Consider the following 26213-nt stretch of genomic DNA (forward strand, 5'->3'; position numbering starts at 1 on the left):
GCTTATTTGAAATTTCACTTTCTGGTTTTGTCATTTTCAGCCTGTATTTTAGTTTCATTATGTCTCTGGACAAATACTGGAACAGCAAGATTTCTGTGAGATAATGGATAATCATGGGAATAATGTGATACTACAAACAACTTCCATTAGATCCAGCATCTGTACCAAAAGCCAGTGGAAGTCATAGAAAAGCACTTCATCTAGAGAATATAACTGCTTTATTGTAACAATAACACAGACAGAATAAGTATAAATGTAGGAATTTTCATTTTACAATAAAGCACAATTAAGTGTAATTATATGTTTTGGGACAAATTTCTTGTTCTGGTAGATTTGCAGAGCTATGATTTCCTACTCTGAGGACATTCTAGAGAAAGACAGTGATGCACTATACTTTTACAAAAACATTTCTTTGCATTTGGTGATCCTCAATAGCGCAAAATTTCAACGGACTTTAGCAGCCTAAGTAGTTTAATGAGAACATTTTAAACTTTTATTTTTTTAAACAAACATAAAAGGACAGAGATTCCTAAACTAAAATGTTAAAATATTGAAAAGCAATTATTTATCCAGGAAAGGATTTGTTTGTATGTGTGAGTTTACTTGTAAAATATCACTTTTCTCAATAGGAATGTGTTTCAAATCTGCTTCAAGTGAACAGAAAGAACTTTCCTGACATTAGACTATTTATATATTTAACTAACGACCTGTAACCAAACTCTGAAGAGATAAAGTTATTGAATTCTAATTGACAGACTTTGCAAAATTCGAGCAATTTTTAGCCATGTTAACAAGTGTATTAAAACCCCCATACTCATAAATAAAACATTTTTTAAAAGATTTCTCTTATTCTCTCAGTTTTGGTTCATGATTCATGCTCTCAGATATTCTGTGGAGTTGAAAGACTCATAATGAATCGTTTTGAAGTAATACAAAGTAACCCTCATAACCTACAGTGCATGGCACAGTGCAAAGCATTAAACCAAGATAGATTACTAAGCCTCCTTTCCCAATGATTTTTTTTTTCTTTTAAAACCAATTTTTTGAAGATGGGTTTAATTCATAATTAATTAAGACATTAAAATGAATTGAATCCTGTAATGATTAGTAATATTTTCTACGTAAATTTGGAATAAATGGATTTTGCATAGAGAAATGATAACATATAGGTTGAGACGGCCTGGAGACCGTGAAGAGAACCTGAGTACAAAGGATTTTGTTACAGTAGTAATGTGAATTATTGGTAATATAGGCCAGAGTATGGAAACATGTCCACTTCGTCCTTTTCTTTGGTTGTGCTCTGAGAGCTTTTCTTCAATGGGGATTTCTTGAGTAGACTTTTGACTAATCAGAAAAGATGGCAATCTGGCTATTGAGATACAGTAACTTTAGAATCAATTAACAGTGACAGCTACAAAAATACTCCAAGATCCCAACATATTCATGGCAGGCTTAAAGAGTCATCTACTGCAAATTACTATATTTCTATTAGGTTTTGGCACTGAGCTGTGAGAGAATAACTGAAGGATATATTTCCAGCCCATTTAACTTGTAGCATTTTGATACAGTGAGATTCTTCTAGTTTGGTTCTTTCTTTACTGGGATGATATTAGTAAAAGTAAGAATTCATAAGAAAAGACATTCAAGCACTATAGTACTTGAAATCATGATCAGTTCTTAAAAGTATAACCTCAAAATTATACCCTTTGCCTCTACTGAGCATATGTTTACCAAATTTGTTTAAAAACTGTTTATTAGTATAGATTTTGGAGAAGTACAATTTACATTTGCTTCAAGATATTTAAAAATCATAAATGTATTCTCACTCTTCATTATACTTTTAGTATGACCCAGGTCTGGTTGGGCCCCCCTCCCCCCTCCCCCCTTCTCTTTATAACCGTATCTTGTATTACCCTCTTTGGGGGTTACTAGAGATGGTTGATAGGTTGCACATTTTTCCAGAATGAAGATAATGTTAAAAACTATGAAAATATCTAAACATCTTGGGTAAAATTACTGGGTTTAATCACTGTAGAAGTTAGGAAGTTGTGCACATGCTCTAACTGAGAGGATATTTATTGTATTTCTCAATTATTGGAAGAGGGGATCATAGATATTTTACAGAGAACAAAATAAAAATTAAAAAAAGTTTTAAAAAATGGTATTCTATGCTTTTCCCCCCATGAGAATCAACCTTCAGAAATGCTTAAAAAGCAAAGGTGCATTGCACAGGCTTCTACATGGACTGAAGAGTTGAAAACCAAAACCAAGACAAGTGTCACATGTATGAATCACAGTGTAAATAAAGCATGAATCCTATTCACGTTTCACATGTTCTTCTGCTCTGAGAGTCACTTTCAGAACTCTGGCAAAAGGAAAGGTGTTTCCTAGCAGTCAGTTTTATGAGAGCTTCATTGTACACCAAGAAAATCTGGTCACTTCTTTTAAAAAGAAGGCTCTTACTAAGTTCACCTGACCAAACTCTTTAGAATGTTCACTTAAACAAAGAAGTACTCATTTTGAAAAAACGACTCAGTTTGAATACTCTTGAAAACTAATCTCGAACACATTAAAAAAGTAACATTTATTAAAATGGATGCTGTCCTTTTTTCTTGCCTTTTATTTCAGAAAAAAAAAAAGTATAATTCACAGTGATTACAAAAAGAGCTCTGTGTACAAAATCCAGTGCATTTTACTGGAGAGTAACTTGCAAGAAGTGTTACTTTTTCAATATATTCTTGTAAATTAGGGATTTTTTAATACCAATCTGAAGATTCTACTCTATGTAATTATACATGCTATTATCAGTTCTTCAAAATCTTTTCCCATAAAACCAACACCCATAAATAAGAAAGACAGCTGGTATTTGTATATGAGGATTAACACTGAGGCCAAACAACATGGGAATGGCAGAAGTCTGAATATAAAATTCAAACACACTTACCTTTACTGGGTCTCTCTGCATTCTGCTGCCAAAATAGGGTGGTCTCCTATATAGTGAAAAAACCCAAAACCCAACAGTGGTGATTATAATCCTGCATTATTTTATTAAAGAACATTCTTAGTTTGGGGGCAGTCCTTCCTGAGATGGAGAAACAAACTAGTAATTTATCATTGTAGTATATATTTTTTTAAAGAATTGTAGAAATAATAAAATTCACCACAATACCTACATATACATCACCAATAGACAGATTGATGTTTTTCTAAAGAAGTACATGTGATCTGGAGTCTGAGATAAAAGCTGTTCCATATGCCTACTCCTCTGCTATTAAAAAAATGTTCTTTGATATTCCTGTTCTTTGACAATAAAATAAGTTCTATTCTGAGAACTAATTAGTCCTATTCTAGAACCAATTCTTTTCTTTTCTCTTCTGTTTCCATTCTAGGAAAGTATATGGAAGGCTCCTTTTCCAACAAGCATTTCTTGCTGTGCAACTGTACACAACTGTCATTGGCAAGAGCAAGCCTGATTGCTACAGCATCTTTTGTTTTCTATCAGCTGCATAAATAAAAAGTAGCCTGCTCTTTTTTATATGTTTTTGGCAAAAAACTTTGTCCTGCTCAATCCCATTTCCAAGCTAAAGCTGCTTAACTAATATGAATGCAATATCCACTTACATTTAAAGTTGAAATCAAGTCAGCCAGCCTTTCAGAAAAGTCCACTCATTACATTTGCAAAGACAGGGTCCTTTTCTTTGAGAGATTAAAACCTTGGAAATTGTTAAAAATGCATGCCTCGTCATCCTTCTTTCTGACTGCCCTCTTACCTGCAACATGACATACTGTGCGCAAGACTCACTTGCACTTTTTTTTTTTCATGAGAAAGGAAGAGCGTGAGAGAGATTCCAGTTTCCAGCTTACTTCCTATTTGAATGTGGCACTATTAATGGGTTAACTGGACTAGCTTTGCCTTTGCAAAGATAAATATTAAAGCCTAAAAAGGCTGCTGCAAACAAATTTGCAAGCTTCTTTTCATCCCAAGTCTCCCTTTAACAATGTTTGTCATCCTTCCCTCCACCTAAACTCCCCATATATACCCAACTTTACCTGTGTCAAAGGTGCTAATGCTAAAACTGATAGCATTGAGCTGGCCAACATCTGGACACACAGAGTGATTTTCTGTTCTGTGTTTCAAAGAAGAGTTGTGGGAGCTATACTGACTTGGAGCTGCTTTTATGCTCTCTCAATACAATCTAGAAATATTTTTTGAGGGGAAAACTGACAAAATTTAGAGTCTGAGTAAGTTAGACTGGATGGCAGGTCACAACAGCATCTAAAGTTTGCACAAGGTCATTGTGCTAGAACTCGAGGTCTGCCTCAACCCTCCTGTTACAGACTACCCTGCATATACAATATGAAGTGACCTGTGAATGCTTCCTTAAAGGAAAGCCTTACGGCTTTCTACTTTAATTCCTAGCTGCAGTAGAAGTCTTCCTGCAGCATTTTACAGCACCTCCACAGGCCCAGAATAGGCTCAGGAATCTCACCTCTGTCAAAATTTTAGGTGTTTGATCTTCTCTGAACTAACTAAAGGAAAGAGTTGAGAGAATAAACTATAGATTTAAAAGTCTCTGTTCCAAAATAGGAAGTACCTAATAGTTTAATACTTCTAATTTAACTGTAGTATTGTTTATTGAGAGAATTTGAAAGTCCCATTTTTGCACAGCGTAAATCCTAACTTGTATTCCAAATCTGTTGTGGGTTTTTTAAAGAATGTTCATGAGTCAAAGCTGGGGATAGATGTAAGATAAAGAGCAATTAAGAGAAAAATACAGACATTGTTGAAATTATTAACAGTTGGTTGAACAATTTTGTAGTTGAAATATATTATGTCTTACACGTCCCTTTTTAGATTAATTTCTTGCTCTTCTAGAGCAAATGAGCTGAAAAGGATTTTGCAATTGCCCATGTACTTCAGCTCCTGTTCCAGACTTCTGTCCATACAACTGTGCAAAACAAAAGGCAAGCTGTGATCACTTGTCAAGTGACATTGACAGTCATGCCTCAACATTTGACATGCCTCAACATGTCTGAAAAATCTCTAGTATGGACTATCTCTCCCCTTTAAACTCAGAAGTACTCGTGCATAGGGCTGTCATACTTCTGCATGGCAGTCTACAACTTGCAAGATTCCAATATTGCCAAATTTCTTGTAGGAGCCACAGGATTTACCAAACAGGTATCTGTCAACTGTACAATTTATCAAGTTTCTTCTCAGAAATCCTAGGCATCTCCAAAGTATAAAAAGTATCATACTGTACAAGCCTTGGAGACTGTAATGTTTGTACCACGAGTCTAGCACTTCCTGCCAGACTTACTGTTCATGGACAGTACACATGATCCATGCTTCTAGTACGGACATGTGGCAGCTTACTATAGAGCTACTTTGTTGGTATTACCAGCTGGCAGCAGGAAGGCCTGGAGAGATACAGAAAATCCTCAAAAACTGATTCAATAGAATTTCCAGGAAAGGAGAATGTACCCTGGAAAATCTGGATGCTTAGTAATGTTACTTTAGTTGGTTTGAGCTGTGAAAGCAACCTAACCACAGCTGTGTAGAGACTCCTGTAGGCTCATTTACCTAGTTTTTGAAGTGCAAACATAACATAGTCAAAAGCTGTCTGCTTCTTTAATGGTACAGGATGGGTCCGTCTATCTAAGCCTCACTGATTTGTAGACAACTGGGAGCATCAAGGAAGTTCTCAATCTGTTATGCTATTGCCTCAGCTACAGCGACTAAGACATTGGCATAGAAAGAGAAACTAAAGGCATTTTTCCTCCTTAATGAACACACATTGTCGTAAAGGTCAGCTCTGCTGCCACAGTACCTAATAAAGAAAGAAACAAAAAAAAGACTTGGATCCAGCTGTGAAACATGAAAGGATGCACACAGTTACATACAGGGAGAATTTAGTTACTTGCTGTCCTTCCTGCAATCAGTGGAAATCTGAATGCAAAATGCGAGGAAAATTCACTGGTTAACTTAAAAATTTAATTTATCATCTATTATGTTTTATAATCATCAACCCATAATTGTAGAAATAATGGTAGTTCATAGATTTATAGCTATCTTGTTACTGTCAAGGATTCATTTGTATTTTTCAGCCTCCTAACATTAGCTATGTCATTATTTTATTCAAATCCACCAAATAATATGTTTTAAAATCTATCTGATATTTTTATAAAACCAGTATCCTTTTCTATTGTAGAAATGATGCATGGCAAAACTTTTCACACCAGTTTTTCTGTAAAAAACACCAGTCGTCTTCCAAAAATAAGCTCTCTGGATATAATTGCAGGTGAAGGAGTAAAGCTTCAAATACTAATTTTTAAGATTAAAAATTCATTTTAAATCTACTTCCAAAATGACAAAGATCCAACCCTGTATTAAATTTCTAGGTTTGATGTTGACCTGAGAGTTATATCATCAAAGGGTTTTGCATCTATAGTCACTTGGACACAATCTTTTTTGCCTATTCCTGAGTCACTGTTTTCACTAAATGGAATATCAGTTCTTGTTTTAGCTGTGATGTGGGAGAATGTCACAGAGGTGGCTTTTGAAAAAAGGCAGTGGTACAAAAGAACAAACAGCTGCAAAGTTGTGCACAGACTGATGTATAGGAATAGCTTAAAAATCCTGGATTACCAACTCAGCTTCTCTTTTATTCAGTCTCTAATGTTGGAGCTGTCCCAATCTGTATAAGCAAGTAGATATTTGTGGGCCCATCAGAAAGATTCTCTATACCACAAATGTCTAAATTTGTGTCCCTCTTCTCAAGTCCCTCTTCTAATTCATGTGCCTCATATTTCACGTATACTTTTTTCCTGAAAAAATAAGCAGGGAATTTTCATTTTGTGCAGATTTAAGTAATTTTGAAAACTATAATATTTGTAAAGAAAACAGAATTTTTTATTTTCTACCTAGCCGTCCTGTTGACTCAATACCAATTCACTGTGCTTATGAAATATATCATAAAAAGGATTAGAATGAGGAGAAGAAAAAGCTTGTTATGACACAACAGTCCCATAAAGGGAACATGAAAAAAGCACACAACAGAGCATGCAAATAAAATAGACTGGTATCAGTTGTAAAGCAGAAGGTAAGACTGAGCTTGCATCTATAAAATAATGGCATTGAATTAAGAAAAATGAAGTAAACATGAACATTAAAGAACAAGTGTATTGTGTTTATGTCACTGGAAGAGAGTGGTGATTTTAACCCTTCTGCTCTAGAAAGTAGAATTGGCCAGGGAGCTTGATGCTGAAGAAGTCACAAAGAGAAGTCAGAGTGTTCTGCTTAAGATTTCTGAATATAGGAATCAGGTCAGCCTATTAAAATATCTAGTAGCCATCGCAAATTATGATGGTAAACATATTTGGATTAGGTTTTTCTTGCTTTGTTACTGTTCAACATTTCCTCAAACAGAACGCAAAGAGCTTTCTTCTCAATGGAATTGAAGAGAACTTGTATTAAAGAATTCATTACGATGAAGAATATTCGAATAGGCTTTTGAATGGCAGAGCTACAAGGAAACACTATTCTAGGATAATCTTTTTCTCAAAAGAGTTTACCAAAATTACTGTTCCAGAAAACTGCAAGATGCTGTGCAATTTACAATGATGACATTTTCATTTTTTTCCTGACCACAAAAGTGGATAAGGAATAAAAATGAAAGGAAAAATCAAATTCTGAAAACCTTCTAGCTCAGGAAGCCATTATTCCACAAATAATTTTTGCAACCAAAGGGAACAAGCCAGAAATCTACTTTCACATGCATTTCAATGCATCTTACACATATAAATTACTTACCTTCCTATTTAAGAAGAATAAAAGCGAGCTGCTTCATTAAAGAGCTGGGCCCTATTTTATGGAGTTTTTAAACAAAAAATTCACAAAATGTATTTTCTTAATAACAGTGTGATTCAAAACCAATTTAACTACCAAAAATAGGTATTTTTAAAGATTTTTTTCCTAATGCAAATCCACAAAGCTTTCAGAACTGTACAATCAGAGGGAATGCGAAATTCAAGTAAAGAAAAGTTTGGAAAAAATCAATAATAAAGCATTTCTGTTCTTTGGCATGAGTACTTTGGGGACATGAGGGATCATGCCATGTCTTTCAACTTGATATTCTTCAAAGAAGGTACATCCAGCTCCTAACATTTTATCTTTCATTTATCACTAGTCTCTGGGTTTTGTGACAACAGATCTTAGGAACAGTGAATCAGATATTCAGTGATGTAACTTCATACAGTTTACATTGGAGTGAATTGAAATATGCTAATTTAAACTTGCTGAGGATCTGGCACAGCAGCTGACTGAATTTCAGTCAGCTTAAAGCATAAAACTGCTGCATCCCAAAGATTTGCCAAATCTATATCAAAGGTTATTAAAGCAGATGTCTTCTGAATAGCAATCGCACAGTTTAAAATGGAGACAAAGTTATTCACACTCAGTATACTGCAATATAAAATTCTACAAATTAGCAGTTACCTAGTGAGTTAGGGATATCAAAGTTTCTCTTTCAGTGTTTCCTTTTTCAATCACTAATTGACTAAAAAAAAATATATAGCTGTATATTGTTATTTCAAGTTTTAAAGCTCTGGAAATAAAGCTCTCCCATAATGAATCTCCCAGAGGTATCCAGGTAATTTTGTTGATTATAAGATTTAATAAGTGAAATAAAAAAGATTGTTCTGCAAGTTAAAAACATTATTTTCTTCTGCAATCTGTACAAATGCAGTCCTACTTACATACTGCAGCTTTTAATGGGGATAGCATTTTTCAGCTGAGATTTAAAGTGAGGCAAAAGTGAAGTTCAAGTATAAGTCAATTAGCTGCTCATAACTTCTTACATTTCATGTCTGAATCAGATTGCCCTCAGATTAAGTCACATTCATGTCTTCTTCCAACCATTCCAGTTTTACTGATGTCTGTCTCTCTCTTGTATTTTCTTACTTGCCCTTGCCTCTCCTTGACTGCATGTCCTACTGTGACAGACCAGCTTTCTACAGTCACATGGCTCTTACACTCTTGGACTAGGGGAGAAAATCAAAGTGATGTTCCAAACTACTTTTATGCTTCCAGCACATAAACGTCTATTAATTTGTAACTAACTAAATCTATATTTGTACAGCTAGAGAGACTGAAGTCATGCAACCAATAATTATTATATATTGTAAGATGCTACCTACAGCTCCTTTTTACCCTGCTGCTTTTGTAATGATTTTTCGTAAGTTACAATTCTTAAAAAGACTTTTAAAGGTGAAGTACTAATGAAGTACTAATTAAACTATTGTTTATAAAATGTACACAAAAATACAGAATAGCTAAATATATGTTCTATTGCAAAGAATTCTCCTTCATTACAGAATTGCCTTATTTTAAAATCATAAATACCCAGTAACTATATCCACACATGTACACTTTCTATACACACAATAGATATAGAACAGTTTAAAACAACTGAGTTTCAAATGTGAAATATAAAAATGGTGTAAGAGTATACTCTGAAGAGGAAATATATAAATAGGCACTCCAAAAATTACATAGAAAATTATTTCCCTTTTACTTCAAAATTTACCAAACTAGATTTTGTTTTCTTTGTTCCTGAAGATACCTCATGACATACTACCCTTAGCAGTATGTCTTTGGTCTTCAAACACATTTTATAACCGTACAGGCAGTCACTATACCTCAACCAAATACCACAAATGTTACCCCCAAGTATATTTATCAGTTTGTCCCAGAAAAGGACAGTAGAAATTTTAAAATAATTAGGTCACCTTTACTACAGTATTGTGCAGTGGTGGACTTTGTTGCTGGTTTTCCTTTATGCAGCACTATGGATGAATACATTTTTATAGGTTCTTTTAAATTATTTTCTATATTGTAATCATTGAATGTAACAGATATGGAAGAAGCACACATTCTTTACTTGGGAGAGAATATAAATGTAGAGGGGAGAACTGTAGTAAACATTTACAAGTTGAAAATACATCTTCCCCAAAATATAATTGGTTTATTGAGTTGGATCCAGACTTTGAGTATAACTTCATTGAAAGCATTTATATGTTGCCTAGACTGCTTTTCCCCTCCATTTTCTTAAAGTCAAAAAGAGAAATGCTATCAGATGCTCTTATGAGCAGTGTTTACTGCAATAAGTACAAAATTGAAGAGATACTGGTGCTGCCACATTGGGTTCCTTTTAGAGTGTTGAGCAAATAAAATAATTTCAGTGGAGCTCTGCTTGTTTGTTTTAATATTTAAGTCTCTATTTCTCTATGTTGCGAATTATTTCCCTATACAAATTATCTTGCATGAAATAGTGTAGTGTCCAGAAACTCTTTGAAAATATACTTTTTCCTCTGTTCAACATATGAGATTTAAATATTAGAAGCAGCATTTTGTTAAAGGTTTATCTAAAAGCAGACTTTGGTAGCACATGCACATACCAATTTAAAAACAAAAACTGAAACAAGAAAAAAACCCCCATAGTAGTTACAACTGCCCAAAGTCATCCTAGTAATATGTTTTACTGAACTTGGGTAAGATTCATCTTACCTATCTTGGAAAATTACAGTGGAGACTTCTACCTAGTAACTAGCATTTCCTTGGCTAGCTTGGGCAACCTGTAGTCAGCGTGCTGCATCTAGTGAACCTGTTTGGAGGAATGTCATTCTCTCACAGAGTCACTTGGGAAGCCTGAGGGTCTAATACATGGCTGACGATTCCCTTGGAAGGCAAAACTTCTGAAATTTAAGAGCAGGCAAACTCAGCATTGAAGCCTTAACTCTTTCTAGATCTAGCCTGAAGTCTTTCAATTAAGAACCAAACGAGAATGCCATTTTAAGGCATGTGTTTATAAAGTTTACATTTTTCAAGCAGCTGCGTGCCTAGGCACATCCTTCACTGTAGCTGAAATACACTAATTGTAACATTAATCCATGAAGTAACATTTATTTACAAAGACCCCTGACTATCTTCTTAAGATTCTCCCATCAAATTGATTATAAAGAGAAAACCCAAAATATTTTATAGTGTTAGCAATAGGACTTTTAGAATCTGAGGAATAAATCATAAAAAAAATAAGGTTAAACCAAAAAGTATTAGGAAAGATTTCCCACCCAGTACACATCAATATAACTATAAAGTGGAAAGGGTAGGGAAGCTACTTAAACAGTGGGGGAAAAAAAGCTTACTGAAAAGTCTTTAAAAAACTATATTTAAGGATTAAGTATTTTCTATTTTGTCTTTCACTGTCCTTTGGAATATAAAGCTAGGTCAAGTTAAAAAAAATTAGGAAAATTATTACCTGAGAATAATCTTCTGCATTTGAGTGCCTCCCACTTCGATTCATATCCACATTACTGTCACTTACATTTTCGTCATTTTCAGTAATAGAAGCGAGACAGGATACGGAATGAAATCCTTTTTTGATAGTAGACTGTGGAGAGTGGCTAAATAATAAAAGAAAACTCAAACACTTTAATCCATACATTTACTTTCAAATGACAGTCTTCATAACTACCATTCTTAACAGAATTTTGTCAAAATAATTTGTGCCTCTTTTATTTTGACAGCTTAATAGGGCAGCACAAAATCTATATATGCATATATTCCTTACCACTACTGGCCTGGCACTGCATACATATCTATGCTCAAAAGACCTGAACTGTTGCCCTCCTAACTAACCCTCAAAAAACAAAACCCAAGTCAGCTGAGGAAAACCAGATGATAATGCCAGAAGTGAATAAATTTCTATGGCCCCCAGACAAGAAAAAAAATTTATAATGTGCATTACTTAAATGTAGGTAGGGCAAAAAAAAATGTTTTGTGTCAGAATAGTTTTTGTCTTTTCTCTCAAAATGGGTCTCCATAGATACCAGACAGCTAAAACATGATAACCAAGGAAACCTGTGCAAGACCTATTCTGGTTGTAGTAAAAGCAAGCTCTGCTGCTGACTTCAGTGGAGGCAGAAGTAAAAACTGATGGAAATATAAACAACTTTTTGCTTGTTACCTGAACTAGGAGAACAAGATCAAAACAGTGTTGCACATGTGCCAATTAGACATAAATCTGTAATTGTGTTATTGCAGCAATAAAGAACAAAGAAATATGTAAGCATGTGTTATCTAGCCTGCTTCTTAAGGACCGAGATAATGAAATATCAAGATCTTTAGCAGTAACACAGTCACAATCTTGCCTTTGAGTGTTTCAAAATATTTTATTAGAATAAAAGCAAGAGATTAAAAACAGTTTCAGTCCAACTGTGTATCTAAGTCCCTTATCTTATTTAGGCAGCTATATTACTTTAATGAAATACTAATACTTGCTATATATTTTTGGTTACTACCTGTTAATTAAATCACAAGAGATTAAATTAGCTGATTGTCATGGAAACTTAGCACATTAAATAAACTGTCCTTGACAAAATGGGGTAAGTTGACCATGAAGCAATCTATTAAATATGAAAAAAACAATATAAACTATGCAAGTACTGCAACTTCTAAGTATTATTCTCTCATTCTTTTAATAACCTATTAATAGATATTGCTTATAGCATTTTTATGTATTTCTACTCCTACTACTTGAAAACAAACAATAAGTAATTTAATGTATTTTTAAGCAATAAAATGCAACTGTATCAGCAAAACAATGATATTCCCAGAATATTCCAAGATCACTTCTTCCATGGACAAATGCTGGTGTTCCAAAAAAAAAAAAAACCAAAACAAAACAAACATCTAACTGGATTATTATCAAACGATCCAATCATTATGATCAAAATGCAGAACCTGCCAAATATGTAATTTATTCAGTTTATTTAGAGATGTACCTAACAAAAGGTGTACACACCTTAAAAAAAATATACACACCTCCAACAATTTACAAATTGTTGTTGGACTCAGTCTCAAGAAAAGATATATCCTCCAAATAACGTAAACCTTTTGGTGCTCACTTGGTATGTGATACATTCCACACTTCCTCTGTCAGGAGTTCGGTCAGAATAAAAGAGAGGAGATTAATAATTCTAGCAGTTGTCTACTGAATGTTCACATGATAAGCTGAAGCTTGACAGAAATGTGTTATGCAGTGGGTCATAGGAAAAAAAACGAAGGCCCTTATACACTTAATGGTAATCCTTCTTTTCTTGTCAGTGAGCAAGTATTATGCTGAATATTGAATATTGACTAGAAGTCATGTATACAACAATTTCTGAAACTTCTTCTCTAAGATACCCTGTATAAAGACCCTGGTTTTCAAGGGTTTATAGGACTTCCAAACAGTCTTTAACACAAGGCGTTTATACAAAGTTGTGTTTTGAGCATGAGCTTCTTCACCTGCATGCTTAGGCTCCTTGTAACAACTATAATGAACAGAGAACAGCCTGTTTTATTCATAAACAGTAACATTAATTGTTCCATGCCAAATACGTGATGCCCATGAAAGTACTGACTGGTCAGTCAATGACTTCTCCTTGTTAAGCACAAGAATTGAAAAAGACCACCAGTTTGAGGAAAAATTTGAAAGACATCAAAGAATACTCCTGTTTCTGGTGGAAGTGATCTATTAAATATTCTACATCTTTGGGCCCACTGAGTAGAGAAACTGGCAAAGTAGCTTTGCCTGTCAGAGCTCCCTGCCGTTCAGCAAGTAAGGACCCAGCCCTCAGCTGCGTGCCTGTCCACCTCCTCCTGGCAGGCTTTCTCACCAGCGTGTAGATTAGCAGATTGCAGGGAGCAGCATATAAAGTTTAGAGCACCCCAACTTGCATCTCCAACAGGTGTGTGCCAGTAGAAGAACCTGCACTCCCAAAAGAGGTGTGCTTGTAACCCTCAATGCCAGGAGGGTGCATATAATTGCATGTGTATGCCTCTGTGTGCATGATGAGAAATTCTTGGGCTTAGTTAACGGAAAGGTGCTCAGAAGTTTGTAGGTGTTCACTAACATTTTGTAAGCATCTAGTATAGTGGTTTGTCTGTGGTATTGCTGATATTGATCCTAAACATACAGTTCACTGCCAATTAATTATGTGACATCAATAAATCAATAGAGTGCTCTGATCCTGGTGTGCCTTAAATTACATGAATGGAGCAGTTTTTCTCTGTGACACAAGTAAACATAAGCCATTGCACTTTCACAGTGAAATGGACTAACAATACAATGCTAATGCTGAAACTACATTGAATACTTACATGTCTGTGGGTATTGTGATAAGATTCAATTTGTAATTCAAAAATAGGCTAGCAATCTCAACATGTTCTTCAGGTTTCTTTACCACTGGCTCTGGAAAAAAAGCAACTTCTTAAATACATATTCACAAGAAATATTTAATACTATAATTTTCACAAATAGTCTCCATAGGGAATTCATCACCCCTAAAGAATTCTCCAAGTATCATCGCATACACTGGAATGGAAGAGAACCACCAGGAGTGGTTTTAGGTGACATATCATGAAAAAAATAAGTGCTTAACACTCTGATCCTCAGCCTGCAAGGTACTAAAAGTGTGCGTAACCTATATGTAAGGTTATCCAAGGTAGTTCAGAACAACAGCACATTCTGCCTTTGCTAATTTCCTCTGTTTCTTATCCCAGTATATTTTGCTAGCATGCCTGTAATGCTTTCATATTCAAGCTGTCTCATATCATGCATTTAACTCCATTATGCAGTATAGACAAACCCTAGAACAAGTTTACCTCTAAAACTATGAGTTGTTGCAGCAGGACTAGTCACATACTCTAAATGTTTAAAAGGTGTTCAGAAGCTTTCATCGCTCTGCATCAGATAGCTTCTGCATTGCATTGATAACACTCTGTCTCCATTTTCTCCAGTAGAGTACAGTGCTTTTTTAGAGGTAAATTAAGACACTTCTCAAAGCATTTAAGAAATAATAGAGCTAAGGGGAAGTAATACAAAATTGGTAAAAAAAAAAAAAAATTAAAAAAAGAGAAAAAGTAATCCCTAGGGAAGTTCCCTTGAAATCAAGATAACAGATGATAAGTATGGCCCTGAAAATGTTTATAATAATTAAAATGTAATTACAAATTTATTTTGGAGGTTTGAGTAGACAAACCTTGGGGTTCAGATGTCACAACAGTTTCCTTTTTCTGACGGAAAATCTTCCAGCGAGGAACTGGTGGTGGTTGTGGTGGTGCTACCAGAGGACAGGACCTGATTCTAGTGATCAGGACAGGATGGCTATACATGTGGGAAAGCCCATATTGCCTCAGCTTCTCTGAAGAATCAGCCTATGAAACATGGAAAAATAATCTGACTGGGGTCAGATCTCCTTTCTCATCACATGTCTCTCACAAAAAAGAACAGCATGCACACAAAAGCATCTGACGGCTTGGATAACAAATGAAACAAAAATAGCTCAACTGACAAGGCTATCCAAGCACATTCTAATTAGAATTTGATATTCAGCAGAAAACGTATAATTGAATACTTAGAAGTGTTTACATATATTTTTCTTTTCGTAATAGATTCATCACTTCTTTCAACTTATTTATGTAACCATATTCTTCTGGGTGCTACAGAAAACATATAAGTGAAGCAGAATGAAGATGTAAGAAAACAACAGTAACAACTTTTTTTTTTAAATAAACATTTAAAAAAATACTTCTTCTGAGGAAAAAAGTTGTTACTTCATGCTGAATTTATAAAGTGGCAGCATTCTAAATGCAATTTGTGAAATCTCCATAACATAATATCCCTCTGAACCAATACATCATTAAAGTTAAGCTTTTTATCTGTTGGCTAATTTAGAAAACACATTAAAGGCACTGTAGTTGACCCATATACCAAAGCCCTTAGCAATAGACTTAAGAGCAATTTTAGATGTGGACATTGAGTGGTGCTCTTCCCATTAAAATAATAATGGTCCAGTACTTAACATTTTTCACTACTGAAAGTTCTGTTACAAGATTTCTACATACTTTTTATTTAAAAAATACACCTTCTTTTACTTGCTAAGTAAATCACCCATCACTTATTTCTTTAACATGCTCATCAGCAAGGCTCTGATTACTCCCGCTTATTGTCAAATGTTCCTGAGGTTCTGTAATTATAAACTTTGCAGAGAAGAATGTAGTTTTGGTTGTCAGTTATTTGAAGGGAGAGGATCAAATTAAAAACAGTAAGGTACACAAGGAATATATCAGCCTCATTTGATCTCTGAATTTATAAAGATATATTACAGGAGTGGTGACTGGGTACACACATATTCAAGCAACTTAAAAATGCAAGTTAAAACATCCAAGATTAGAAAAGATTTTGAAGACGACCAGTTAGGTGCCATAAAGGAGAACTTGTCAGCTGCTGAGTAGGAGACACACTTGAATGACTCAATTATTGATTTTTTTTCATTTTATTTGAGTGAATGTAAGACAATTAAATTCAAACCACATCAATCCAAGGACATACACACTAGAAAGCAAAGCTAAAAGGGATACTGCAAAAATTCTGGAGGAAATTCTGGCACAACTGCAGTCAACGACAAAAGTTCCTCCAAATTTACGGAGCAACTCCTATCCCAATGAATCCACTCTTCCAAACTTTAATTATTTCTATCAGTGTAGTACATCTCAGCCCTCAAAGAAAGCTTGAAAATGGGCTTTTTTAACCCACAAGAAACCCACTACACTTCTATACTTAATTTCTGTCAACTTCCATTTTTCTATCAGTCTTTACTAAAATACTGGTTTAGACATACAGATTCATCTGCCTCATCCTATTTGGTCTGCCATGCCTCTTTTTCAGTAATCTCTATACCCTAAAAGACTGAAGCCAAGTTTGAGACTCAAGGCGTTAGGTGGCAGGAAAGATATAACCCTACGTCATTATTTCCAGTTTGCTTTTTGATGACTAGTATTACTTATTACTAGCAAAGCGACAGTATTGTCTAAGACCTTAAATTAAAATAAAGTCACAGAGAACAAGCTAGTCTTCAAAACAGCATAAAATACACAGCACAATTTTAAAAAAGAAAATAGTGCAAGAATTAAGAGCAGTAAAGCATAACACCTGCAAACCATTTCTGGAAATGTCTTTATTCTGTGAAGCCCATCAGTTTCCTGAGAAGGCAGCTTAAATTTTAATGTTCTAATCATGATAAATATGATTTAAATGTACAAAAAATTAAATCTAATTAATAATCAACTCAAGAAAGCCTGCTCTGGCATTATAAATAGCTTTCTGTAGAGTGTGAGTGACTAAGCGGAAATTTAAGCATTGTTTTTACCCCAGCTGCATGACGTGCTACACTCTCTCCAGCTGCTTTCATCAGTTACAACACTAATGATAGAAATGGATATAAACATGCTATTTCTTATAGAACAACATATCAGAAAATGTATATCAGAGAATTCATTAATTGTAGTCTGAAAAAACAGTAAAATTCATGTTTTTCAAGTAGCCCATCAACAATTAGTCTTCCCATTCAGAAGTATCTCATCATGAGGCATTTTCTAGTCCACACCTAGTCTCTCCCAAGAGACTTCAGCTCCTGGGATCCAGAGGAAAGTGGAGTAAAACTGAAAAAATGAGCAGGCTGTGACAGGAAAATGCATGTTCAGAATACAGAAGTACCAAAATATAAATTTCACTGATAGTCATTACCTGGTGACTGTTTCACTATTCTAATGTTTGTTACAAGATAGTTGCTACAAAATGAAACTCCCTGATAATAAAATATGTAATGCTTTCCTGTCCTGAGAGCATAGAATCTTACCATCTGCCCTAATGAAAAAATATCCTCTTCAAACAAGTGTAGCGGTATACAGCCAGCATACACGGCCATTTCTGGCTGGGTTGGCACAGAAGATTCTACAGAGAAAACATCAACATGCTTTAGAACAGGGTAAACAGTAAATAAATGTTGTTATACCTCACCCTAAATTATTCTGCTTTCTCTGCCTTATTTTTATTATTCTTTACTTTCTTTGACTCTGTTACTTCATTCAAAACAAGAGTTCATTGTAAAGTACTGAGAAGCCATGAACGGAAAAAACACATTGTTTTAATCCTTACCTTTTTAGACCATCAACAATTTTTGCATATTTTACACAAATGAATAACAGAAACTACAACTTAGAAATGCAACAGATCAGAGGTAGCTCTCGCCATTGTTTTGTTTTTCTTCAAATTTTAAAAATACTAGATACTAGCATGAAGAACACAATACGCATCATCTGGGTAGATGAAGTAAAAACATACTGATAGGTCAGTACTAGCTAAAGGCTTCTCACCAGTGAAAGCCAAATTTGATCTTGCCAAAAAAAGGATCAAAAGCCAGAGCTCTGGCCACTCCTCCCAATGGATATGAAAATTGAAATAAGTAGTTTGAGAAACAGAGTGCTTGTAAACCAGGATTACTGCTCTTACTTCTGTCCAGAAGATGGAAAAATGGGGGTAATGATGGCTGCTTCAGAAAGTGTGAGGGGGTGACCCCATAGCTGTTATCCCACATGCCTTACGGAAGTTTGTTTTCCTGCAATTCTGCCATAGGCAAGGCATAAGAGCAGGGGCACATTCACTTTGTTACCCCTAGAAATCTGTTGCACTAGGCAACCACACAATCGTCTCATACCTGTATCTGTGAAAGAAGCCATTGTTAATTCCTGAATGATGAAGAGAAACCAAGGCTGTCTGGCTGACAGCCAGTTTTTCACTCAGGCTGAAGGGAAATTAAAAGTCTAAAAAAATATAATACTAGAAACATAGGTCTGTGGTTTGACCTAAAAGTCAGCTCAAAAAGAAGGATATCTATTTATCTCTATTTTTCCTTAGTCATCTAAGAAAGCATGTGAAGACAGGATTTCAGTACACAGGTTGTGACAACTGTTTTTCATCAGAAGGTTTTGCCCTTCAGCTCCACCTCAAATACAGGATAACTGCTTCCTATGTTTAGTAAGTATTCAACTGAAAGTTGCTCTAAGAATAGGTATTTCCTGTGAAATGGAATAAACCAATGCTGTCTGCATACAAAGAAAAAAGGGAAAGAAAAAGAAAAGGGAAAAGAAAGGAAAAGGAAAGATAGGCAAGTGGCTGAAAAATACAATTTGTCAGACTTAAAGTCCATTTACTTAGAAGGTAAGCAATGGTTTTTTCTTAAAGCAGTAAGATTTCTCTGCATCTTAAATATTCTTTCAGAAATTCAATTACTCAAATATAAGCTGATGGTAAGTCAGTTACTTTCCAGTGGATTCTTAATATTTCTCACTGCATGCTTGTTATTCCTGTGTTAACCACAGCTCTTGTGTTAGCTGTGTGTTTCAACTTATTCAAAAGCAAGGCTATAATCTAGGTTTGATCTCAGTCCCAACTGACATATCTGATCTGTTACAAATACAGCAGTAGTAGCTACGATGTCCTACACATTATGGAACAGTATGTGCCACAAGGCACACCAAACTCATTGCTTGTGAGAAGTATTTCTCAAATAAAAGTATTTAATCAAATACCAGGTGGAATGTAAAGCTGTCATACTCAGTCCAGATGGGTTGTGAAACAAAATGTCTGCAGGGCAGACAATAAAGAGCAATGAACAAATTATTAGAGCATGCAGATGATTAACCAGGCACACCATATTCACTTTAATAATACTATTACAGTACTAGAAAGATTTTGTACATTATGCCAGTGCCTTTTAAAAATAATATATATAATTTGATCCTTTATCACTGTACAAAAAATGAGGAGGATGTATGCAAATTATTTGCCACCAAGTGTATTGTTGATTAGTGTGAATTCAGCATCTGGGTAAACTAGTTAAACCTGATAGTCTTGATAAAATTGTATTATTAGATGAAAAATGTTGTAACATATGGTAAAACAAAACAGTTAGATTCAGCAAAGCCTATTATTTATAACCATCAGTGTGGATTAAAGAATTCTGCCGCGCTTTGTTAAAAATTTCTGAATCCTTGTAGCTGCTTATGTTTCACATTTGCGGCTTTGCAAATTCATTTAGAGAGAGTGAGTACTACACAACTTGAACAAATGTTCAGTCCCTGGGAGAAGGGAAAGTATCATTTGAATTGATCCATGTAATATATATATTTCCAGCCACTTAAAAAGAAAGGCCAGGAATGAAAATTGTTGCTTTTAATAGTTCTTAACTTTTTATTTTTTAAAAAATCATAGGTTTTGAAGACTCACAAAGAGTTTTCCCCCTGTATCTTAATGTTTCTTTTAAATATTTATTTGTCAAACAAGAGCTGATGCTGAGTTTTAACTTTCCAAAACACTTCAGTTGGCTTTCAATATCCTTCTTATCAGCTGTGCAGCTCCTATGTTAACCTCTGCTGTTGTGTTAGGCATGGATTAGCTTTGCCTATTGGAGGGTATATTTTTAGTCTTCAGAAAAACAACCTATGTGCTTTTCAGAATTGACATAAATATTGCAGAACGATAATATGCATTTGAAAATACAGAACAAAATATTAAGCTCTGGTCCCTACTTAAAAGTCAAAACTCTTTTGAATAGGCAAAAGGAAAATGAAAAAACTTCACAGTTACATGTTATGTAGCTCATTGACTCTGATGGTTAACATTACAGATCTACTTGTATGGTTTCAGAAATTTTTAAACATAGTAATAGTCTCTCAACACTGCTGTGACATAGAAAATATTATTATCTTTAATTACAAAACTGGTATCAAGGCACAATGAGACTTAGCAAAAATAAAATCTGGTATGTACAACAAACTCCCAAATTCCTGGCTAGCGTCCTCTCCAGTGGAATAGTATTCCCTTTCCAGCAGTTGAGAAATTATTAGGAAAATCATTAGTCTAGAAACATAAATGGAAAATGCAGCCGTAGCTCTTTTTAGGAACAAGGGGCCTAAGTAGCTCATATCATATCATCATAAAAACTCTTTATGGAATGAATGGACTCCCTACGTAAGAAAGGAGAAATGGTCTAGTAGAAGAAAAGGCTGCTGAGTGGAAAAGTGCAGATTGTGTGCTAAAACGGGCCAGTAGGAACACATGCATTTTCTACAAAAGCTTCCTGAGGACTAGCTGGCTGATAAGCCACAGGAGCAGAGAGCTGGTTGCTCTCAGGAAGAGCCCTGACTGATCAGGTGAAGGGCTCGTTATTCTGCTGGATCCACATAATAGCATGAATAGAGAAACAAGTTCAATGCTGCAAGGATCCTGAAACTCATATTGTATTTGGGGGATGCAGCAGGCATTGGTCTGAGTGCGCAAGTGATTCAGAAGTGTATTTATACATTTGTATTGGGTCTGGCTGGGATGGAGCTAACTTCTTTCAGAGCAGCCTGTACGGTGCTGTGTTTTAGGTATGTGACCAAAACAGTGTTGATAACGCACCGATGTGTCAGCTATTGCTGAGCAGAGCTCACATAGCATTAAATCCTTCTGTTTCTCACTATGCTGCCCCAGTGAGTATGCTGGAGGTGGGCAAGAGGCTCAGTCCTTCTCATTCTCTCCCCCATCCCACTGGTGGGGATTGAGCGAGTGACTGGGCAGGGGATTAGCTGCCAGACAGCGTCAACCCACCACAACATTATAATCCACACAAAATCAAAAAGCCTGTAAGAGAAGTTTCCAAATACTTAGAAGTAACCGGTATGTCAATGTGTATGAAACTAAACAAGGTAATGAATATACAACCTAATGAATACTAAAGGTTTTGCCGTTTTAGAAATAAAATAGAAATGCTTCAAGACTAGTTAAATATCTCTTTAGAAATAATTCATATTTATCAGAGAAAGAAGAACAATTCCCTTAAAGTCCTCACACTCAATAGGCAGAGTGAAAACTTACAGTAGGGAAATAAGCACTTTTGTGGTGCTGGAAATTAAATACTTTTCAAGCCACTTACATTAAAAAAAAAGAAGAAAAAAGAAAAATGCTATTGCATTAAGTAAAGCCACTGTTACAAAGCTCCTAAGAACAATTCAGAAACTTCTTACAACTACTGCCTCTGGAGTCTGACTTTGCTAAACCTAGCCTTAGTTTCAGATGTTACTTCATGCACAACAATGGTTCTACTGTCCTGGGCCACTCTCTGCAGACCATATGTCTCATAAAGCCTGCAAGCTTTTTCTCTTGTGGCTACAATCTCACAACAAAAATGCATTTTAATTCAGTATTATTTCAAATTGCAGTTCTCTCCATTTTTTTTTCCCTTGCAGTCTAATAATCTTAAATTTGCCTCATATCTTACAGCCCCTGACTTTACAATCTTCACATTTACTTCTGTTCAAATTCTTATAAAGTTTATTAGTGAGATATCTACCTCTTACTCTTTTTCAAAACTCTTTTCTGGTTCAGACTTAGGATAAAATAGTTCTCTAACCATCGTATTTGAGCCCTGAGCTAATAATCTTTCTAAATAACCTCTTCACAGGCCACTAACTGTCTTTCAGAAAACAGCATAAACTGTGCCTTAAATGGCAGAACAAAGATCAAAATGTCATGTTGATTTTCATACGGAAACACTGCCTGATGATTTTTAATACTCTTTCACTTATTTTGCACAATTTCTAGAATTCATCACTTGGATCCTTCTGCTTCGCCTTTGCTTTCTTTTCCCCACGATGTGCTTGAGTACTGGTCACATTCCTCATATTCATGTGAAATGCCTCATTTCCTATTCCACAACTATTGCCACTGAAGCAAACTACGTTCCTGCAACGCATTTTAAAATTTACTGCTGTTTAACTCCTTTAGTAGTAAACGAGGTAGGAATTCAAATTACTATATTTGCTGATGACAAACAGCAGTATTGGTTTGATATAAATTAAAATTATTTAAACCACCAATTTTAATCAGGATTTAAATCAAGAAGCAGGATTTACATAGTTCCGAAGAATCCGATTTACATCATTCTTGTTATACACTTTTACTTTGTAGTTATTTCCCCAAAGAAAGATGCTCTATTCTTACCTAATGATTTGCAGCTAGATGGTATTCCACCTAATAAATATGTTTCCTTCTGCTAGCCATATGGAAATGTTACATGTATGCAAATATAAGCAACAACAAAAGCAAATCAGCTTAATGTATACTTATGAAGATTTTCTATATTTTATGCTAGTAAGCATGACATTTCTTATTGACTGATTAGTTGACCGATTAGTATTTACTTGTAGTTTGTTTAAACTGTATTTTGGTTTGGTTTTTTTTTTTTTTTAAATATTAAATTTAAATGCACAAAGCAAGAATTTACTTAATATTTATGTTAACATGGAGGTATCAATACAAAAAATAAATTAATCAAGATATATTTCCAGGACAAAGGAAACAAATTTATTAAACAATTAAATAATGGAGTGAATTCTAATTAATATTTCTGCCCACCCCGCCCCTTTCCCTATCTTTCAATTAAGAAGCATTCCTGCTCTTTCCAATTGCAATTTACTGAATAAAATAGATATTGAACAAATAAGTTATTAGAGAGGAAGCTTTTTTTAAAAAAAAATTATTTTTAATACAGAAAGACAGTTTACACTAGAACAAATCTTGGTCCTACATGACTGGCCAACAACTTCTAAATATTCTGCATAGATTTACTTTACCTTTTGATATCAAACACAAATTACTGCACTACTATCCTTAATATAAGTTATAGGATTCTAATAGGCTGGAATTACTTCAGTCTGTAATACAGCCTGTAAAGAACTGCAATTTTTTAAAAATTAGTATATTTAACCTCCCCCCCAATTAAGTTCAAAAACAAATAAAAGCAAAACCCTTTGCTTTACATATATCTCCTCTTTGTATTTTTAGCTTCAAAAGAATAGGACTTACTTTCAGTTAAGGCCTGAAGAGAACGTTGGGCATCTGCCAACATCTGTGAAGACTGAAGTCCTAACTTGTTTTTTTCTTTCTCTCCTTCTCTGCTTTTCTTCTTTCCATTTTCTCTCTGCTCTGCTTTTTCTATTAAGCAAAATAAAGATTAAATATTTTTCTTTTTCAGATACAAAATTTCAGTCATAAAGTCTCATACTGTGTAAATGCTTTAATGACATTTTAGATAAATTTAAAAAAAAAAATCAACCACAAACCATTCTAAGTCAGAAGAGTTGAGATACAATAAAGAACTATTGTCATTCAGTTTGAAAAAAATTAAAAATAATTCTGAAGATGTAAATGCAGATTTACTGAGAAGGGGCCAGGAAGGCTTCAGTCCCACCTTCCAGTTAGTCCACAACTCTCATGTCCCTACTATAATGTTTGGAATTCCTGAATTCCTGGCACTGTGTCAAATAATTTCTTCATATCCTTGCTCCTGTGCATCAGTAATTTCAAAAAAAATCTAACATAGATGAGGCATAGGTTCTCAATGGACATGGAAGAAGAAAGTCTCCCACAGTCAGAACCTTCTTTCAAACTTTAGGACTTAGACTGTAGGAAAATACCTTTCTAATGAAAAAAATCCCAAACATTAATAAAGCATCTGAACAGAGCTTGTAGCCTCAGAGTTGGAGATTACAGAGCTGTATTGTAACATAATGCTTCCCTGATTCTTAGCTGTTTCAGTTATTAATAGAAATTCTAAGTCTTAGGCAGGATTAAATTTACAAAGTTTTCTGGGAATAAATTACAGCACCCTGTTGGAGGAATGACAGTGCTGTTCTCAGTGGCTGCATCCCTGTGCATGTCCATTCCAAACTCTGAAACATCTACTATGCTGGTGGGTGGGTCATAAAATGATAGCAAGAACTCCTAAGAAGAGAGAATACCCCCTCAGCCAGGTCTTTTCTATTATTTTTATAACACTTTTGACATTAGGACATAGTATTTGAGATTCAAAGTGGGGAAGGCACAGGTTTTTCTGAAAATCTAGGAAGAAATAGAAATTTTAGTATATGATTTATACCTTCCAAAGACATTAGAAGTGTTGTGAAATTGCATCCATGCCTTCAAGTTAGAAACAGCAACTAAGAAAACTCAGTCTCAAATATAAACACTGAAGAACAAATAAATTTCTAAACCTAACTTTTTTCATTTAAATGTAAATAGGATTAGCAGCTCTTGAAGAAAATTAATACCTATACCTAGTAGCATAAACAGAAAAGTTGCTATAAATAAAAACACAGGTAATCATTAGAATATACTTGTCAGAACCCCCTGCAGGTAATCACAGTTTGTAACACCCATTATGAAATGTATAATTTATTGATGGTGAGAGCAGTGTTGCCTTTGAGGAAACTGTAACCTCTCTGTTATCCCTTTGCAAGGAACCAGTCTTTAGAGAAATGGCTGTGACAGAGCTGAACAAGTCTCTGCCATAAAATCAAGCTTTTTTTCCATAAAATAAGAGACTAGTACTGCTTCTAATAAGATCTATAGTTAAAAAAAACAAACCAAACTGTCTTGAATTTACACCATTGCAACATGTTCAGTCTAACAACAAACCCACAGCATGTGGCATAATAAAGACATACAAATTTGAAGCCAGAGGTTATGCTAACTTTATTTATGCTTGGCTGACAAAGATAATGCTACCTAAAATTACAGACCTTTGCCAATTTTATCAGCTTTCTCTGCTTTCTCAGGTTTATCAGACTGCTTATTCACAGATGAAACTTCATTTTTTAACTCTGAGACTTTGGCCTCTTTAGGTTTTGTATCCGACTGAGGAATATCAAGTTCTGGAGTCTTCTGATTTGGCAACTTGAATTCTGGCACAATCTCTTTCAAAAAGCCCCAGACTTTGTCCAAGTATCCAGGCCTTTAAAAAAAAAACAAAACACTCGCATATGTCAACGATAATGATATTTGCAATAAGAAAAGAAAGCGTGATTTTCATTTCGACAACGCTATACTACAGCTGACAGTCCAGCTCTCAGAAAAGTTACTGGGTTGTTTTAGTAAATAAAACACACTTGCCCGATTTTGTCTATCAGCCAATTTGTTAAGAGATAGATTATGGACAGACGCAAAAAGAAAGAGATAGTGGTTAGAGAAGCACGTAAATAAAGCATCCTTGCTAAAGCTTTTTAGTAGATAAAAGTTGCAGCAGGACAATTTGCAGACCACTTTGCAACTACACCATATAATAACTTGATTCTGGGTCTCTACATTAAAAACCTTCTCAAAGGTACCAAACGTTCCAATCTAGGTTTTCCTAACTGTTTCAGCACACATAGTTCCATGCCTCTTCCACTGATTCCACCAGCTAAAATGGTTTTTTGATATGACATGACAGTTGCAGCCATAGTGGTT

General features: G+C 34.8%; 1 protein-coding gene across 1 annotated transcript in view; it reads right to left on the minus strand.

The window, feature by feature from the left end:
- The window catches only part of ADGB (androglobin), a 122134-nt gene that overhangs the window by 61545 nt on the left and 34376 nt on the right, over nucleotides 1-26213 (minus strand). The window contains exons 9-15 of the mRNA XM_052784793.1: nucleotides 25508-25719; nucleotides 23793-23921; nucleotides 17743-17837; nucleotides 15085-15259; nucleotides 14204-14294; nucleotides 11319-11463; nucleotides 2945-2990 (exon numbers count right to left, since the gene is read on the minus strand). Coding sequence (XP_052640753.1) covers nucleotides 2945-2990; nucleotides 11319-11463; nucleotides 14204-14294; nucleotides 15085-15259; nucleotides 17743-17837; nucleotides 23793-23921; nucleotides 25508-25719 — 893 coding nt within the window. The remainder of the gene's footprint in view (nucleotides 1-2944; nucleotides 2991-11318; nucleotides 11464-14203; nucleotides 14295-15084; nucleotides 15260-17742; nucleotides 17838-23792; nucleotides 23922-25507; nucleotides 25720-26213) is intronic.

Source organism: Harpia harpyja, chromosome 4 (genome assembly GCF_026419915.1).
Source record: "Harpia harpyja isolate bHarHar1 chromosome 4, bHarHar1 primary haplotype, whole genome shotgun sequence".
Taxonomy (NCBI): Eukaryota; Metazoa; Chordata; class Aves; order Accipitriformes; family Accipitridae; genus Harpia; species Harpia harpyja.